Source organism: Symphodus melops (assembly GCF_947650265.1).
Source record: "Symphodus melops genome assembly, chromosome: 8".
In the NCBI taxonomy this organism is placed as follows: Eukaryota; Metazoa; Chordata; class Actinopteri; order Labriformes; family Labridae; genus Symphodus; species Symphodus melops.
Genome location: NC_136698.1, coordinates 9741658 through 9761917, shown reverse-complemented (window position 1 = coordinate 9761917; position 20260 = coordinate 9741658). Strand labels below are relative to the sequence as shown.

The 20260-nt window shown below is 41.8% G+C and overlaps 2 protein-coding genes across 2 annotated transcripts in view; both read right to left on the bottom strand.

Annotated features, from left to right (window-relative positions):
- Nucleotides 1-933: 933 nt before the first annotated feature.
- On the bottom strand, nucleotides 934-20254 carry kif14 (kinesin family member 14). The gene is made up of 29 exons (XM_079349816.1): nucleotides 19094-20254; nucleotides 18420-18674; nucleotides 18228-18315; nucleotides 17923-18021; nucleotides 17587-17639; nucleotides 17436-17466; nucleotides 17140-17247; nucleotides 16904-17020; nucleotides 16290-16408; nucleotides 15918-16090; nucleotides 14103-14250; nucleotides 13752-13815; nucleotides 13439-13623; nucleotides 13033-13135; nucleotides 12472-12629; nucleotides 12232-12379; nucleotides 11968-12114; nucleotides 11243-11375; nucleotides 9884-9977; nucleotides 9577-9718; nucleotides 7958-8067; nucleotides 6572-6672; nucleotides 5909-6160; nucleotides 5490-5677; nucleotides 4819-4971; nucleotides 4083-4205; nucleotides 3884-3958; nucleotides 1913-2060; nucleotides 934-1524 (listed from the first exon to the last, which is right to left on the bottom strand). The coding sequence occupies exons 1-29, from the start codon at nucleotides 20128-20130 to the stop codon at nucleotides 1151-1153; spliced, it is 4926 nt and encodes a 1641-aa protein (XP_079205942.1). The 5' UTR covers nucleotides 20131-20254; the 3' UTR covers nucleotides 934-1150.
- ddx59 (DEAD (Asp-Glu-Ala-Asp) box polypeptide 59) overlaps nucleotides 20188-20260 on the bottom strand; it is a gene marked incomplete at its 3' end in the record, with an annotated part of 5214 nt that continues 5141 nt past the window's right edge. The window contains exon 8 of the mRNA XM_079351086.1: nucleotides 20188-20219. Coding sequence (XP_079207212.1) covers nucleotides 20188-20219 — 32 coding nt within the window. The remainder of the gene's footprint in view (nucleotides 20220-20260) is intronic.

Sequence of the window (20260 nt, the reverse complement as noted above, 5' to 3'; positions counted from 1 at the left end):
AAGGCAAAATGAGGGCTGGACTCACAACCATTCAACACTGCTACCATGTTTCTAATGATACACAGCTTCATGCAAATGGATGAAGTATCCCTTTAAGGCAGGTGGCCAGGGTTCATATCCAATCCGAGGGTAATTTGCAAAATTTTGGTCCCCACGCTTTCTCTCCCAGATTTCCGACTACACACTGTTCTGTTCTTAAAATGATCAAATGTAACTTCTATAAGTCCATCTGTTAAATTATAACACAAAAGATTTCATTTTTTCTATTAATGTTTTGTACAACAACACTGAGGAATGATATCTTAAATGGGGTGAATTCCAAGGTCGGAAAAACATGTGATGCAAAATGAAAAAGTAGAAGTTATTGTTAAATGAAGACATTCATTTATTGCAGAGGGGAAGTTTGCTACATTTTTTTTTACTATCCACCAAAGGAAGCAAAATACTTTAAAAAAACATCAAACAATGCATTGTTAAAGGGACATATTTCAAAGAAACACCACGTATGTATGTTTCTTCTGAGTGCAAGTAGAAGTGGTGGGTGTGATGCGTACATTTAAAAAAGCATTTAAGGTACTTTATGTGAAGATGAGGAAAAAAAGATGCCTTTACACAAGAGAAGTCAAACAATAGAGAATGAGAAGAAAGCCCCACATTTTATTTTTTTCATAATCCTACCTGAGCTGCTTCATATAGAAATGTTTATTTCATTAAGAAAACCCAACGTTTACTAAATGTATTAGCTTCTGAAATGTAAAGTACAACAGAGAAGGCCTGCTACATGATAAGTGAAAATTATCTTTTTCTCCATTGTAAACCTGTCTGATTATTTCTATGCATTCTGGTAACTGAAGTCTATACATCACATGTATCCAAGTCTAGAGTTCACTAGACTTGATAAAAACCTGCAGCTCATTTTTGACAACTTGGCTTTTTATAACCAGTATTTATTTTATATTGAAAAAGTGAATGTGTTTTTTTTATGAACTTGGATGGCAACACTCTTATAAATCTGTCATATTCAAGACTAACTTTTTATTACTAAAAGGGGTATTACCGCAAAGTTTTTCCAATATCACCCGTTCATTTTTACAGGAAATTGTACACAACGTGAGCACATCACACAGAATAATATTTATATAAATAAAAGTCACACCCAGTTAGCGCTACTTTTGAATGATACACCTGAAGGGAGGGAGTACACTATCTTACTCATGACTCGGTTTCTAACAGCACTGTGAGTGGTAGCACTGTCTTTGGATATGATTTCATCTTCTAGGCTCTTATCTGAAGTCGCCGAGTTTCTACGTTCTCCTGTCGCCTGTTGGCTCCAGGATGAGGACAGAGACTGCAGGGCGGAGAGGAGTTCGTCTCGTGTGGCGATGGCGCTCTCAAGACAGGGAAGCTGCAAGGCGAGCGCCAATGCCCCCTCTCTGGATAGATCAGTGACCTGCTCATCCACAGCCTTGGCAGAGGAAGAGATCAGCTCTCTGCAGCCGCTGAGATTGGAGACTCTGTCTTTTCCTGAAAGGAGGGTTGACAATCAGATAGGAGATGTGACAACAAGAATCTTGTTGATTTGGTTAAGGGTGCTTTTGCCCAACCTGCCAGCATATTCTGGCTACATGATGAATAGGATTATACTCAAAATTGTTGGCTTGAATTTATAAAACAACAATTTTAGAACAACAGACAGACAGACCAGAAGACAGACAGGCGGAGAGATATATTGTTTTTTGAGTGGCTAAAACGTTATACATCTAAAGCTTGATTGAGATAGGTAAACCTGCTGCTAAACATTAACTAGAGTTTGAAAAATCTTTTGATGAATCTAAATATCAAAGAACAAAAAGCTAGAACAATCCTGATCAAAAGCCAAACTTCCCAGCTGTGTAACTATCAGAAGCTTTACCTTGTAGTGTTGAAGACACAGCGGCATGCAGCTGTCTGATGGCTTGGTTCAGCTGGAACAGTTTGGTCGCTGTAGTTGTCAGACTCTGTAAATGGGACGCTGAGGCCTCCTCCTCCTCCTCCTCCTCCGGTGGGTCAGTCTGCCTCTCCTGATTGAAAACATGCACACACCCAAAACATGAATACACAATCCAACAACTAAACAGCACTGAATGCAATACAGTCAACAATGACATCACCAACACACACACACATACATACTTACATACATACATCCAATTACCTACTATAGAGTAATGTACAAATAACACTAAACTGATCAGAGCACTGAGCAGCTCTGACAGCAGAGTATTGCTTAATAAATCATCCTAATATTCTCCAGCTACATTTTTCCAACTGGACTGATATAATTACCCCGGATCTTTTACTTTCCACTTTAAACTCTATTGAGCCCACATAAAGTTGCACAGATGCCGGCATGCACACAGGGACACAAACATATTTGAAAATGATGTCATTGAATGAATGTGGCTCCCATGTGTCCTTTTCTATGACATAAACCTAATGGCCTCCTTCCCAGTTAACTACTGACTAGCGGGAAATGTTGATTTCCTGTGCCATTTACTTGTACTTAGAGTCCTGGACTTGTCCTCTTTTCCTCACTTAACTTTCTGAGTAACTGCAAATCCAAATCCTGCATTTATGTCTTGAATGTCAGATTTTAAGTACTTTCTGGGCCATTTAATGTGATGGCAATTCCATAACTCCTTGATAAAGCTGATGAGACCAACTTTTGAAAGAATAATCACCCATTTCTGGAAAAAAATAAAAAAATGTGTAGCAACCATTTTACCATTCATTTGCCTCAATAAAGGGCAATGTTTAGTACAGATTCACAGACGCATTTACATCCAAGACCTTGCACATGTGCAGTCCTTGGTCACATGAGAGAAGCTGCCTCTGGCGATAACTCAGGTTTATTTGACGACAATAACATTGTGCGCGACAGAATGCGCAAGCGCCTATATGTGTCAATGATTGGCTTCGACAAAAAAACACTGCTAGTTTGTGTGGCTAAGATAACGGCAAACAAGCCCGTTAGCTGTGACTGATGCTACTTCATTCAACACATTCATTACCTGAACCATCGTCCAGGGACGACTGCAGAGAGATAAGCCCACAGAGCATTGAGCTTTACTCGAGCAATAAAGGCTGAGTGGCACCTTTAACGGGGCGGCTGTGGGTGTGGGTATTAATCTGTAACATTTTAGCCTGCGTCAAGATAGAAGATTGTTTTAAACCTTAACATATCCAGGGAAGCTTTGCTGAGCATGCATTCTGTCTTTCAGCCTCAGTTTACCCAGACAAGTACCAGCAGTTTTTGTAACAAAGCTGCTGATACCCGATAGCTTAAGCAAGCAATGCCCTTCTTCAAATATACTATTAATCTCTATATTGATATTGTTTTTATCTTGACATATAAAAAATATAAATGTTCAACTCTAAAAGGGCATTTATTAAGTTAGGGGAATTAGATATTTTATAAAGACCAATAAAAGATATTTGTAGGCCAGCTAAATACGTGTGGTGCGTTTGTGATGTGTTCATGTTAAGGTTTATAATAAGATATACTGTTCCTCACATTCTGGATTCACAAGTTCGCCAAATTCCTTTTGAAATAAACAAATCAGAGTCACAACAAAATAAATGAAGCTCAATAAAAAGTGTAGTTCGCGGTGAAATGATTCACATATGACGGGTAAAAATCGAATGCTGGCACCAGGAAGTGAATAAGGAGAGTTATTGAAGGAGGAGAGCTGAGGAGTTGCAGATCTTTGTGGTGGGGTGAAATTTAGACAAGTGTTATTTCAAATATCAAGATTTTAAAGGGAAGGTTTAAAAAGTTGCAGAAAGTAAAAAAAATAAAATAAATAAAAAACGTTTGTTAAAATGCTGTTCTGACGTCACTCACCCTGATATGGAGATGCATGAAGTTCTGCATAGCACGTGCTAAATCAAGCATCTTGGATTTAAGGCTTTGCAGGACCTGAGAGTAGAGATGAATTATAAGAATATTTACATACAACATTACAAAAAGCTAATTACATTCAGATACAATGGAACCGTGTGTGACTGGATTAAAGGATGCAGCTGAGGCGATGGACTCTTACTTGGTTCCTGGGGTAAGCTAGCTGAGCCTCTCGAAGCATTTCTCTGGTGATAATGAGGCTCTCCTCTAAAAGGGAGTGGACTCCCTTGTTGGTCCCCTTGAGCAGACACGTGACAATGGATTTCTGAGGACAAGGAATCACATGTCACCGCAAATCACGTTTTAAATGTTCGTTTCTCTAAAGCTACAAAACACGACCACAACTTAGCGTACATAACCTTCAGTTACACGAGAGAGATACACCGAGGTGATTTAATGATCAACCCAGTAGCCAGACGCAGCCAAATGAACAGAAATAGGTGGGGCAGAGTGGTGTGTGTAGAAATAGAAGAGAGGTGTATGTGTGAGTGGTGGCTGTTGGTCGTTTCGCCTGGTGTAGTTAAGATTTTCTTTCTTTTTGGGATTGAATGAGGTTTTCCTTGAAGAGAAGTTCCGATAATGGAAGTTTTTGCTGTCTACTTAAGTTCTTGAAATAAAGACAACATACCTTGAACCGAAATGGGCAGGTCAGATCTCTGATTTACGCAGCGTGATATGAGATACCATTTCATTTGCTTCTCAATTCAAAAGACGCGTGTCCTCGTTCAGTTCAATAACTTACACACCTGTAATATGTTCCCCCTGCTCTGAGATCCACTCAGCTAATTCTTCAGTATTGTGGAGTGGGGGCTTGATTACATTGGACCCCAGAGCTCTGCCAGAGAAGGTAGCTGCTGCTGTATTAATGCTGGCGTTACCTTGCCTGTGGCTTGGGCAGCCTTCTCCACAGCATTCAGCGGCATGCCTGTCATTGCCGCCAGGTGGCCAAGTGCAAGCAATGCCGCGTCCAAACACTGACTGCTCTTCTTCTGCGCCTCTGTCACCATCGATGTGATCTCAGATTCACAGCCCTGGATGGGGAGAAAAGGTTCATTTTCTGTCAAGATTGATTCGGCACAAACAAACGGGCTGAATTAAAAATGGATTTGATTGAGTAAAATCAATGCAAGCCGGCAAACAAAACGGTCAAGATAAGTCTGAAGGATCAGTTAATAAATGGAAATGTGAAGGAAAGTTCAGAAATGTGGAGTGAGGGAGGAAAATTGTGTGTTTACGTGCTGAGGCTGGTAAGGAATTTTAAGTTAATTTTCCATATATTCATGTTCTGTTTGGGGCTCAAGGTTGAGAATTCCCTCTGCTTGGTCATTTCCATAGACAGAGCTCAAACAGCTCAGAGCTAAGACACGTCAATTAATGTTGTGCATTTTGATTAGACACCTCTGTCCGAAATACACTACAGTGAAGTCATTCAGGTCAGATTTTTCCCCACTCGTTAAACAATTACATATCGCCCGAATGCCAAAAAAGAAAAAAGTGCATTCAAATGTCCCTGCGTGGTCTTCCATGCAGTGAAGTGAATTAGGTGTACCTGAATGAACAGCTGGAAGTATCCTCCCATCTTCTTGACTTGGTGCTTGAGATCTTCAGCAATGGAGGAGAGCAGGCCGGAGGAAGGTTTAATGCTGGCCAACCACTGCATGGTTACAAAGACTGCACTCTCGATGGCTGCTGTGGCTTTGACCAGCTGAGTCTGGGCTGCCAAGTTCCACACAAACACTGCAGTACAGAAGAAGAAAAGTAAAGAATGAGTTAATTGTTACCTCACTGTTCACTTTGAGACTTGAAGTGTTGTTTCTATCTGTTTAATGTCCAAAGATAACTACTGATATCTACCCACTTTGAATACTCACAAATGACATATCAAAACAGAAACATAAGATCTTCTTATTCTCATTAGCTCGTTCCTCCTCTGACACAGACTGGATCAATCATTAGGGTGATCCTCACCGTTCTCCTGGCTGTCATCATCCAGGCTGTTGTACAAGTCAGATACGGTCTGGATGGCCATATAAACCATGTGAAGGTCAGAGGCCAACCTGTCGGCCATGCTCTCTTCTGTCCCGCCGCAACCGCGCAAACCAGCCACTGACTGGCCAATCAGCTCCTTGCAGATTCCAGGCAGCTCCTTGCAGCTGCCAGTCATGGCAGAATTCGTGCTGCTAGGATGGGTGGAAGGAGGCTTGCAGACACCCATCAAGCCTGAGACAGAGACAGAAGAGAGTTTGGGATGTGCTGAGTACAATGAAATCATTCTTCAAGAGAGAAGGGGGAAAAAAGGGAACTTTTTTGATGCAACATTTGAATACAAAACAGTGTTACATAATCCAAATATTTTTTGCAGATAAAATAATTTCTCCCTTTTCCCCCCAACCAAACATTTGAACCCCTTTCCTCTGCACTGTGCAGTTTCCAAAGGCTTAAAAGCACAAAAGTCAGTAAACTCAAAAACCTCAGTTTTATGGCAAACTCTGAATGCTTTTATTGATAAGACATTTCTCTTGATGGTTCCTTTAAATGTTCCAATCACTGTGGAGGTTAAAAGCATCAAACCCAAACATGGTGTCAATCAATTCGCTGAAAATGTTCAAGAAACACGTTTCATTGCCTTACCCGCAGACTGTGAGGAGCTACTGTGGAGGCTCTGTATTGGATGGACCCGGATCTCGTAGAGCCGCCCTGAGATTCTCCTGCTCTTCAACAAGCTCCTGCTCCTGGAGACAAACGCATTCAATGTCTTATCAGATAGTTTTCTAGGATTTGTCTTTTATTGCATTGAGAAAGTTGAAAATGTCTCAAGCAGCAACAGAATGTTGTACTTTTATATTTATTAGGATGCAAAACCGATTTTAAGCACACATTCCTGTGATTCTATCGTCTCTGAGTTATTAGATTAAAGAACCACTGCTGACAGCTGTTTCTTTAGTACTGACTGTTCTGCGTGTGGATTTCCTTCCTGGATGTGAGTGCTTTTATCCATTCTGATGAAGACATGGCACGGTTGAACAAACAAACTGGCTCCCTTGATGGTGGCAGTGCCTCTTGAACTAGAACTATCTCTGGACATGGTTATAGAACGTTATTTAAGTTGTAGAATGGTGGAAATTTGGTTTGGTGTAACATTGCAGAGATGCGTAACTCCCTCCTCAATTAAAGGGTTAATACATTCAGCCAGATGGACGACCTGGAGGAGGGAGGTCAGTAGAGAACTCGGAATTTGGCCATGGGGCCAGGACATGGCTTTAATGGAGGGATGAAGGAACCACAGAGCCTGTGCTATGTTGCGTTTGGCTGGGTCTGCTGCTAGTTCAGAGCGCAAGGAGCACCATTAACATGCTTGACAAGAATAGTAATAATGTGAGGGGGAAAAAATCTGTGGGGGTTCTGCATGTAACATGGTCACTGTGTTTGTGAGTGTGTGTTTGGGTTGTGGGCTGTAGAGTGAAAAAACACAGACACCTTTAAAGTCCTTTCATGGACTAAACTCTTTGGTCCATGGCATTCATGGAAACAAAATGAATAAACAGGAAAAAAAGAATAAAAGGGAAAATATTCTGTGGGCAGAAACTTGCCATGAGAGAGAGAAGGTTGTGTCGAATGTTAGAATATGGGCCAGGTTGTAAATCACATCGGTGGAAACTAAACGAATTTGTAAAAAAAAAAAATAAAAAAAAAAATCTTCCAAAATGTGGATTTTTCATTTTACATGCAGATACCTTTCAACTTTCCATATACAACCATTGGCCTGGCATATTGTTCACATTAAAAAGGACATGGGAAAAAAAAGCCAGGGAGTTCAGTTCAGCACAAGGGCGGCAGGTTTTAAGGCGTACACACAAACACACACACTCTGTGGGCGTTTCTGAACACTCGCCTGCGTACACATTTCAAGTAATTGAAAAAGAATTCCAATTAAGTCCCTGAAAGCTAACGTGAATGTCAGGTACTTCAAAGAGGGACTGATGGGTAGAGAGGAAGGAGGAAGAGCTGGATAATTACCTTCGGCGCGAGAAGGAGGAGGTGGCGGCAGAGGAGGAGGCCGATATGTCTTGCTCCCACTCGTCATCGGGGTGATAAAACACATCGTCATCTTTAGAGGTGGGATCCCCCTGCAGAGAGGAAACTACTGCTGACATGGCCGCTCTTATTTACTCGACTTAATGAGAAAAGCACAGCGAACTGAGGCAGTGCCTCTCTGTCAAGCATTAAAACGACCCATTCTGGATTGTAAATAAGGGCAGATGGCTGGGAAATTGGCAAATGCACTTGAGGTGATGTCAGGCTCTGAATATGCAGAATGAGGAACAGACAGGCTGCCTTGTTGAATATACTTTAGTCAACATACATCGTACATTAGCTTATTAAACTGAGCACTCTTTAAATCAGCCAAGCCACCGAACATTTTCCAAGATTTTTCAGCTGAGAGCTTACGAGCGGGCTCATGTATCGATGTACTTATTGGCAATTATCCATTATGAGATCCTTGACTGTTTAATTCGACTGCATTGCTAATTGCTTATTTTAAAACCCAATATCCAATCAAATTACTTCACATAAACACATTTCAACAAGCATTTATCCCCCGCTTCTCTGACGTTATGTAAGGATCAGATGTAGCACAAGATGATCTAATGGAGCTGGCATAAAGGCTTGGAAACACCCTGGACATTGCTGCACTGAGAAGTCTAACTGCAGTTTTATTCAAGGGTAAAACTGGCGAGCTGAGCGGGTGTCGGATTGCAAAATTGACATTTGACAATTTGTTGTGTTTATGAGGTCATTGTTTTCTCCATTAAGGCTTCTGTTCAAGTAACCAAACGCAGCCTTTACAAAGTCCTAAAAGACTTTGATTCAACACAGAAGTAAGAAGGGAAACTAGTTTTGTCTTATTCAACTTTTTTTTTTTTTTTTTTTGTTTTCTGTTCCAAAAAGAATTGCCAGATTTTCTAAAATCGTAGGTCACATACAGTAACTTAAAGATCACATATTATGCTCATTTTCAAAAAGTCCCATAGCTCTGATCCTGTATTTTATCATGCCTATTAACTCATCTATTCCAGCCTGAACAAAACAGGATGTTTCTTTGTCTTTTATCGCCATGAGCTGTCTTCAACCACGCCCCTCTGGAAGAGATTGGGTGGCTCAGGCTTTCATGCACCATGTGCCAGTATTGTTACAGTGCTTTCCACTACATCGAACACCTAGCTTTAGTCTCACTTTTATTTCCTATCGCTATTTCATATAGACACTCATTTCTTTATCTATTAAGCTTCACATCATCTTTAACAGTGTTGTAGCCTTTAAGACAATAACAATGATTTCATTAAAATCCTCCAAGGATGCCAAGCTACTCTGACAAGTTCATGTAATAATAACTTAAACATCACCTGCTAAACCACCCACCTACTTACTGTATTCTGATGGTCTTTTTTATAACCATAAAAATGAAAGGCACTTTCTGTACCAGGAATCTGCTCAGTTTTTTCCCCTAAATATTCTGTTTGAATAATATTTCACTGAGAAAAAAATTGAATATTTGAAAGGAAGAATTGCACTTGAGGTGATGTCAGGCTCTGAATATGCAGAATGAGGAACAGACAGGCTGTGTGTGGGCTTACCTGCTCGAACTCCCTCATGGCAGCCATGTTGTTTTGAAACTTGTCCAAGCTCCAGAAAGTAGAGATCCCCAGCTTTGTGTTTTGAACCCGCACCTGAAGCAGATCCCCGTTCTCCTGGTTTCCATCAGCAGAGCTGTCGTGTCTTCAACACAGCAGCAGAGCATTATGATATTTAGATCATCTTACACAGATTATACCTGCTGTATTTAGAAACTAATGTCGAAGCTCAACAGGTTTTTTTTTTTTTTTTTTAGTATTTACAGGTTTGTAACCCGTCAGACACAACAGAACGTTGTAACTTTTATACCTGCTAAAAAGTGTGTTTTTCTTCAGCTTAGAGCTGATCTTGTTGGCTTCTTCAATCATCAGGGACAACTTCATGGCATCCCACTGTGGGGTGACTGCAAGAGAGAATTAAAAACACATTACATGTAACCCAGCCAGCAGCAGCCCAGGGTCATTCAGCCTGCTTTGAAAGGAATGGAAAGAAGGATTAAGCCTGCAAACTGTTCGAGTAGCAAAAGTAGGAAAAGGCTCGTTCTTCTTTTCGATCACTTATCACATCCCGTTGCTGACTTGACTTTATTACTGCCGTCAAGCTGCTAACGTAGCAGCAGGATGTCTGCCTCCCTCACGACACCGCTAAATCGTATGGAATAAGTCAAGGAGTGCGACAAAGACGTCAACGAGACATAAACGTGGCTGAGATAAGATAGAAGACTTGAGTGATACGCAATACATCATACAGTTAACCAAGATCGGGAACTTTCAAAGTTGGAAACTTTCAATGGAAATTAACGGGAACAAAACTGGAAACTTACAATATTGAAGGTTGGCCCCTTAACTGGGAACTTAAATATAGTCAGAGGAAATGTATTTTAGCATAATCTTGATTAAAACAACAAGATTCCATGCAAGTACACATTTAATATCTACGCTATTCCTCAATCACAGACACATAGCACACTGCTTACTGTTGCGCTTTAGAGGCCACGCCCCCTACATGCACTGTGCACTCCTCCTTCACACGCACAGATAATTTCCAGAAAGCTGGCCCACACTTTGAAGCCACACATTTTAGCCTGTGGACTAAATAAAGTCAAGTAGGTTTTGATGAGAATTTGGGATAATGTATTTTTTAAATGTGATGTTAATCTGTTGAAATGTTGTAGTTTTTTTTAAATTGTTATTATCTAGCATATATGTCTGCTTAGGACAAAACAAAATGTTTACATTTATGCTTGGATATGATACACTTTGATTCCAGTTAATTCCCATGGAAAGTTTCCCATTTGGAATATTTCTAAAATTCCCAAGATTACCTTCCCATGGAAATTTACTGGAAACTTTCCAGCCCTTTCCAACGCTATCCCTATACATGATATAACTTAGCTGTAGAATGATCCTCATACATAAAATATATTGATTTGAATTATGCTTCACAAGAAATGAATCATGATGTAGACATGCTATATTCTGCCTTCTTCTTTGCTCTTTTGAAACTCTCCTTCAGTTCACTGTTTATCTCAGGAGCTGGCACGCTGCCTCTCCTCTAATGTGTCTGGCTGAAAAGTGTAAACCACACCCATCTGGAAGTCCCCTTACATGGTGTGAACAGTTATTGTGGACTTCAATGTGTTCTCAAAAGTAACTTGAATGCCCTCACCGTTTCTGTGAGAGGGATTTTCCCTTAAGGCTCTTTTCTTCTGCATCTCCTCAAGCTCCCTGCTGATCTTTCTCTTCTCCGCCTCCAGGGCCTCAACAATCCTCGCTTGACGCACACGGTGTTCTTCCATTGCCTGGAGTGAATCATAGTAATGTACACAGTCTGTAAAAAAAAAAAAAAACCAGCAGGCCAAAACACTGTGCCTGAAGCCAAGCTTTACCACGACTCACAGCAAATCCCAAATGGCCCATCAGTTAAACATAAAAACCCAGCATCAGCATATTTCACTGAGCTTCTCAAGCTCAGTTAAGATCATCAGAAACCATGACGATGAGCAAATGGAGGAGATGATGCTGTTTACAGTTACAGGAATAATCCAGATTTCTAGAAGACTAACATCTATCGATCAAAATACATTAAAAAAAAAGCTGAATGAAGATGGATCTGCTTTAAAAGTCAAAACTCTCTTCTCTTGACTTCCACCGAAGACTGCTGGGTGCTGAGTTCATCTTAAGTATCCGTTTACACGGACTCTCCAAGAGGGAAAAAAGAAACCATCTTCTGAAGTTTCAGAAAACACGGGTGTACATAAAACTAAGGCTTTTTTTGTTTTGTTTTTTGACAGAAAATAAATATACAACACATATTAGTAAAACACAATAACTCTAATAAACATTACAGGGAGTATTACAGGGAGACAGTAAAACGTTGCTCTCGCTCCTGACCTGGGCCTCCATGTGCAGCCGGAGACGCGTCTTGTGGGTGTCCACTTCCTGCTCGAGCTCCAGCTTGGCCATCTTCAGTTCTGCCATTTGGCTAGCCACCCTCCGCTGGTCCAACTCCTGCTGACGCTTTCTCTCATTCTCACCGCTCTGACAAGGTCAGATCAAAAACGATGTATATTAAATTGACTGGATGAGGGCGACGTAAAGGATTTAACATGTTTTTACAGGGAGATAAAATAGACGAGAGGTAAAGGTTTTGTGTACCAGCTCTCTCTCCAGGGTTCGGATCCTATCTTCATAAAGCGCCTTCTGGTCATGGAGCTCCTTTTGGGCCACTTCTTTTGCCATCTGGATTCCCTGCATCATCTCCTCTTTCGCTTTCAAATTGGCTTCTTCGATTTCTGCCTCCAGCCTGGGAAGAATCAAAGACAGCTCAAGAGTGATCCGTTATGTCACTAAGAAGAGGATGGCTGGTATGATCGTTACAGAGCGTATGGTACTCACTGCGCTCTTTGAGCTGCAAGCAGCTCATTCTTGGCAAATTCAAAGTCTTTGTGACCATCGCCTGCGCCCGTCCAGCATGAAACCCGCTTCCCAGACTGCACCTCTGCAGGGTGGTTGAAGCGGAAGTAGTGGTCCCCACCGAGAATCACCCTGTCCCCCTAGAAACCGTAACCATAGAGATAAGCGTTTCAATTCCTCAACAATAAAAAAAAAAGGGTTGTTTGATTAATCCTATATTGTTGGTTTGATTAGTACAAAGCAATCTTATATCTTCATTCAATGAAACCCCTTTGAAGCACGCGCTGCACTCCTTAAAATATCCAGAAGTTTACCACGTGAGGTGCATGGGCAAAAATCTTTGCTTGATTTTGCCCTTTTCCAAAACTTGGTCCTTTTAAAAAAAAAAAAAAGGCTCGGCACAGATGGTTTCCCACTGAGAGGGACATGTGAGGGGCAATTTAGGACAATGTCAGGAGTTCATATGATGGGGGGGGGGGCTCAAATGACTCTTAGATGGATGTAAATCTTGTGACACACGAGGGAGCTTTGTCATCTACTTACATGGTGTAGCACAGTAGACTCAGAAACGAGGTTTCCGTTCACAAAGGTTTTAGCATTTTCCGTGGGAGTGATGCTGACAGTACCCCGGATGTTGTTTATGACACTAAAACAAAGAAAGAAAAACACACACCAGTTCCCCATGTTGAATTCTGCAATAGCAAATGATAGAGTATATAAAAGAAACACAGATGTACAGATTAGACGAAAGGAATTATTAGATAGACAGATTAGATGAAACACCATAGTGTTCCTCCATTAATAAGTTCAAACATAAAATGTCAGGATGAGTCAAACACTGAAGCTACATGCAACTGCTGTGCTGTTAAAAATGAAAAAAGACCACCAGCTATGTACTATGTATACACACATCTATCATTCCAAATCCCTCCAGTAACTGTCTTTTTACCAGTGCTGGTCAGCGATGAGTGCTCCTGTCAGCTGGATGTCATGGCTGGACTCAGACCTGAGCTTGCCCACTGTGGTTCGACCCTCTTTGATCATGTAGAGAAGCATCTCAGACAGCTGAGGATCCTCGTTCAGGTTCACCAGGTTAGGCAGACGATTGTCCACTTTGAATGAAGCTCCTGCTTTCTGCAATCACAGGGAAAGAGTCAAGAGTCAGAGCGGTGAAGACTTTTGTACTTTGAGAATTGCATGCAGCAAGGTTGAAAAATAAATAAATAAAAAAATAGGATTGAAAAGAAGAAAACAAAACATACTTGCAACTCTTTGGTCTCTTCACGTTTGCGGATTTCAGCTTGTTCCAGCTTCTCCCTCCATGCCCTGCCAGAGAGGAGAAATAATAACTCACTAAACAAACATTCATTTTTAAAAATATGCCATGATCCTCTTTGATGTTTTTCATCAAATAACAGTTCACATCTGAAATGATTTAATTCACTTTATTATTGAAGTAAAATGTGAAAGAATCAGAGATTCAAACTGAATACATGAAGAATGGCTTTGCCACAAGGGTTTCTCTAAACTGTGAAAATCTACAACGGCTTCCACTTTGACCCCCTCAAAAGAGAGACAATTACTGACAATAAAGTCGTTGCTGTGATACTGACCGGTTGGCCTCGACCATTTCTCGTTCTTGCTGACAGAGTCTGTTCCTCAGGGCGCTGATCTCCTGCTCAAACAGCCTGACCCTCTCTGGTTCGACGCCCTTGGAGCTCATCTGGGCGGCTCGCAGCTTCTCCACCTCAGCCTTCAACTCTAAAAAAAAAAAACACACACATGAAGACGGCTGTTTAAATACACGTGGTATGAAAAAAAAAAAAAAGAACATTTAAATGAACGCAAGGCAATGTGTACATTTTAGGAGGTCATAGAGCTCGCTAACATGGACTGCAGATATATTTAGATTTACTACTAACCTGCCCTGTGTGTCATTTATTAATGACGAACCAACATTGACCTGATTTGTAATGTTTCAGTCATATAAACTTCAGCATCAAACACTGAGGAGAAATCCATGGCAAGAGCTCCCCTTACTGCTAAAAAGATCAAACAGCAGCGCAATCAACTCGTGAAAAATAATACTTGCATGACAGTCAGCCGCCATGTGCAGCTGACAGTGCATAAATATGGCCTGGAGGCAAGGTTAGGGCCTGGCCTTAATTGAACTGGGTAGTGAAAATTTGTGGTGATGGATAGATGGGCAGACAGAAGGATAGCAAAGGAGATCAAGAGCAGGACTCAAATAGAAAGACAGACATGCACACACACACACATAAAAAAAAAACAGACAGCAAGTGAGACCGACACAAAGAGCAAGATGAAGATGGTGCAAATGAAAAGACACAACTGAGACAGAGTAGTAACGGTCCAAATGAGGTTTTGTGTTTGAATAAAGGGATAATGGAAATTATTAGCGTGATTTTATAAAGCCGAGAAGAAGGGCTGTCCCGAAAACCTTACTTAGTTTAAAAAAAAAAAAAAGAGCCTTCTTTAGTTTGAGTCAAGAAATGAGCCTGACTGAAGCAATAATCTCTATTTACAGATTCTGCATTCTAAACATTTGAGTCTGTACACAGGGGAGGGTCCGGAGTTTCAGCATGTAAAGTCTTCCGTTTCTGTTTGGAGAACATTTGGAGCTGGACGGATCAATTATTTACGAGCAGGAAAAACAGTCTGTGGGGACAGCAACAAACAGGCTCATCGTATCCACGCTCCTGATAGACTGGCTTCCTTCTTTGCTATTCTAACATGGACTATCGATCTTCAGGATTTCAGGTAAATGCTGTCGTGATCATTTCAGTGTAAGGTAGCAGATGTTCATGCTCACTAACGTCCATATAAACATCATAATGTGCTGCTTTTAAAGTCACAAGCGCAAAATCTGTTGTAGATTCAGTTTGGTGAAAAAAAGATATACAGGGGTCTCTTTTATGACACAGTGTGCAGAATCCATACGAAGAATGTCAAAAAACACTGAAATGTGTGTGAGCCAAAAATACTTGACATTTATAAAACTGTACACCTGCACACAATGTTCCCTTCATAAATCCGGATCCATCTGGAAATGTTCCGCACATGGATCCACCCCATGTTGGGTCAGTTTGCTTGTTAGCTCACACATTTTCTCCATCAAGTTGGTTTTTATAGATACGTGTGGGAGCTGGTGTAGGCCAGTATCAGGCCCTGTTTTCGTGTGCATGCAACGTCTATAAATGAGACCCCGGGTACTTTATTACTCCTGCTCTGCCCACCCCCGACTTTTCTGGCAGCTTCTACAGGAAGTGCACAGTTCGTGTGTGTGTGAAATAAATACACTTGTAACGCAGCTATAGGGAGGATGCATACTCTTTCTAAAGAAAAGAAAACTATCAGCCAAAGCTGAATGAAATCCAACAGAAAGATTTAGATGTTGAGTGTCTGACCTCTGATCAGTTTGGCACTGGTGTCCTCGTTGACTTTCGCCACATTAATGATGGTGCGCGCTTGCTGGGCATAGCGCAGAGTACTCAGGCTTTCCTCCACGTTGCTGCCTGCTGGACTCAGTGTGGCAATCATGGCCGTCTTGGAGTTACCGCCGAGACTCTCTTTCAACAGCCTGCAGAGGGGAAATAAATGGAGTTCATCCTTTTATATTAGAAATGATCTGCACAAACGTCAGAAATTATTCTATAAGCCCTCAACTCCAGTATAGAGCAAGCAACTCTGGATCTCTGAAAACACAACTATAAATATAAGTTAGAATACTAGACGTGCTCTCGAGCAGATTCAGAGTCCAGTCAGCCTTGATGCCTCACCATGTCAGGACCGACTCTCTGTACGGTATGAAGACCTTCTTTCTGCTCAGCGCTTGTTCTGACAGGGCAGAGATGACCTTTCCCAGAGTAAGCAGGGATTTGTTGATGCTAGCACCCTCCTATAAAAGACACAGTGTAAGATGCATTCCTTGCTTATCAGTATTGATATCAGTCAGTTTAAGAACCAGTTAAAAACTCCTGAGAATACAACTTGCACTTTGTTGACTTTAGTCGGTTTGTGTTGTCCGTTTTCATGTCCAATTTAAAGTTTCAGGGTCAAAAAGTATCCACCAGGAATTACAAGGTTAAGCGACGGCTTATAATGAGATATAACTTTAAATGCATTTGTTTTGCTCAAGAAGACGATCACTTTTTATATTCTCTCGAAAATATGAAGAAAAATTATGATTTAACCCAATCGCAAGACGATGTCTGTCGTGTTTGTCTTTGTGATGTTAAATGCTTGTTAATGTGAATAAAAGGCAAGAAAGTAAAAAAAAAAAAACGGAGATTTGAGCAGTGATAACCAAGACTAACGGTGCGTGTGTGTGTGTGTGTGTGTGTGTGTGTAGGTGTGTGTGTGTGTATGTGTGTGTGTGTGTGTGTGTGTGTACCCTGAGTCTGTCTCCACTCGTCTGAGCAGAGTTACAGCGTTCACTGCCTGCCAGATCCACCAGGTTGATCCTGCTGGTGATGCTGTGGTCATGCTCCTCACCCTCCACAAACTCAGTCTGTACACAATCACAGATGGAACAACAGACTAAATGTGTGACTAAAGGACCAAACAGGTGATCTCTCAGTATTTTACAAAACATGCATGTTTAAGTCTGACCCAGACTCAGGGAAATACCTGAGTCTGGGTCATAACCAGGGTGAAGACAGAGTGTGATCTGGAGCTCTTGTCGTTCATTCCTGTAGCTGCTGTCGCTCTCTGCTTGTTGCCCAGCTTCAGCCAACCCTGAGGGACAAAACAAACACGACTTAATCTCCTCCTGTGAAAAATACAGCGCACTCCACAGTGACTGCAGACAGTAGTCAGAAAAGTCAAATTGACACTGAAACCTGACCTGCCTGCAAAAAGTTAACGGTACAGGTCAAGAATCTAAAAGGAAAATACATCTTAAGAGCAGTTTACTTTCCACCTACCTGAACGTCGTTGTAAGAGCTCACAATGTTTCTGGAACAAAAAAAAAAAAGAAAGTAGCAAAGAGTGAAAATTCTGAATTCAAAATTTATGAAGGTGTTTTTAACCTTTATTCAGAAGTTATTTTGCTGAATAAATGTAAAGAAATCTCACGCAGAGAGGTCAGCAACGTAGGGGCCATGGACGGGATGTTCCCTCACCCTCAGCTGGAAGTAAAAAGGGCTTTCATGACTACAGATATTCTTTGGTTTTTAAGTTTAAACACTGACCATAAAAATGTGTTATGTCCTTATGAGCCAAAGAATATCGCTAAAAAAAAGGGAGTAATTATCAGGAGATATTCAATTGTATTTTAGAACCGATTTCAAGATTGACTCCCTTAAAGGCTGCTTTATCTCAACATGTAACAACCGGTTTAAGCACATCTCTTTTTTTTTTTCTCATTCAAATCTGGAGAAGTTTGCAGATAGTGTAAATGGAAGTGCATACAGGCGTTGTCCTCTGGTTTGGCTCATCTCTGGTCACCAGCAGGTCGTGGATCTTTTCATTGTAGACTTCAAAGAAGCTCATCTCCACATGACATTTGCCCTGAAAGATAAAAACCCCCCTAACGGAATCACTCGAGGAATTATGTAACCACAAAAAGATTGTTCATGCACATATTCACGTTTTTTCTTTAAGAGGGGGGAAAAAAAGGCAGTAAGATATTTTCGAACATTCAATTAACTACCACCAAGTGTAGAAGAAGATGCATTCAGTTAGGAACATCTCACACCTCGTGCAGGATTTCTTACCTCTTCATTTTCCAGTGATGCCAATCTTGCAAAAAGCTCCCGGCAGAATCTTGGTATGACCCCTTCCTCTTCTCCAAAACCCATCATCCTAAACAACAACCAATTCAACATTTCAAATGAAAAGTGCAAAAAGTAAAACACACTAGAGGGGTACACTTTTACTGTGATACACCAATCCTTAAAAAGTCTCACGTGTATGACTTCCCAGAGCCCGTTTGTCCGTACGCAAACAGGCAGGTGTTGAACCCTTCGAAGGCCCTCAGCAGCAGAGGCTTGCCCAGTGTCTCGTACACCGTCTGCTGGCTGGCAAAGGTGGACTCACACTCGTCCACAGAGCAGAAAGAGAAGTCGTAGGTGAACGAGTAGCTCTGTTTGGAGTCGGGATGCTGGACGAAAGTCTCCTGACCGTTCATGAAGATGACCTGAGAGGCCTTCTCTTCTTTTTCCCTTTGAAAAAGCAGAACTATTCATAAATAGGGTTCCAGAAAAGGACAGAAACAATCTCATCGTCAATGTGAGCACTTTCATAGCCTCGAACCGTACATCGAGTCATTTTCTCAGATCAGTGTGTTCATGTCCATTAAACAGAGTGTAAACTGAATTTACTCTTGTGGGATTAATGAAGTGTAAATTATCATTATTATAATCTGCCTAGCACTATTCATTTTACCAATCATGTTCAGTTTATCCAAAAGCTAAACGCTATTTTTCCACACTACAAAAGACGAAGATCTTAAGTGTACTATCACATGAAACAATAAAAAAAACAAGAAGTCTTTACATCATTATTAAAATGATCTATTAAGTGACTGAATACTGAGTGATATTTTTACTTTAGCGCAATTTAACTTTACTGTTTCACTAACCTGCCATTGAATGGGCGAACACGGACAGCAACAGTGACAGCACTGTTTTCCATCTTGAATGAATCCTGTTGCTTCAGGGCTTGACTGGGACGGAGCAGTGTCTGCTCGGCAGGTCCAGGTCCAGGAGCTGGAGCAGGGGTCGAGGCCCTCACCTGGGTCACGTCCCCCTTTTGATTTGACGTGGAGGTCTTCCTCGGCTGATGAGCTATGGTGGACTTCTGCGCCCCTGCGGACGCTTTCCTGACCCTGGGAGCAGGACTAGGTTTCATGTCCTCGGCTTGTTGTGGTCTTGACACTTTGACTCCCACCTGTTTAGGAGCTTCTTTCGCTGCCAGTCTCTCAAAAACGTCTCTCTTGGCTGCGATTTTCTCAAACGGGGTCTTTTTGGTGGGTGTTTTAAAGGTGTGGGTCTGCTCTTCGACATGCCTGCTTGTAAAGGAAGAAACAGAGAGGGGCACCCTGCTGTGCGCCGGTCTCCCCAGGGTGCCCAATGGAGTCACTGCGTCTTTCCCATTGCTCTTGCAGGCAGTATCTTTTAAACTCACAGACCTGAATACACCCGGAGTCCTCCCGTTTGGTTCAGAGAGGACTTTGTGCTGCAGGCCTGAGCCGCTCACCCCACGCGTGCTCTGATCCACGGAGGGGGTCCTGGTCCTGCGCTGTAAGGTCAGTCTCTTTTCCGGGGCTGGTGTGCTGCTGTTCTGGCTGCTCTCAACCATCGTCCTCTCCCCGGTTTTCCTCCTGGATCTCCTCTGCAGAGTGAGTCGGCCTCGGTGAGGTGTGTGCTGCCCGTTGCCACTCTTGGACAGTGCGGACACGACATAAGTCCTGTTTACCTGCCGGCTTTTATCAGACGATGATCTGCTGTCCTCACAAGCAGATTCTCCGGATGAGACTGTCCTCTCATTGTTTCCTGACATTGCGTCCGTCGCCTTCCGCTCTGCCAGGTCACCTCTACCTGTCCTGGCTGTCGATGTTGTCATTAAATGGTCATAATAAGCTGTGTGCTTTCTCGCTTGCACAGAAAATAACGACATAGCTGTCGTTAAACGTTCAAAGAAACTTACGTGTTATAGCTCGTAAACGGACAGAGGTTAGAAGTTAAGGTCGACAGTTTGGTGAAAGGCTAAAATAAATCCATTGAAGAATGTGGTGTCCAGAAAGTCA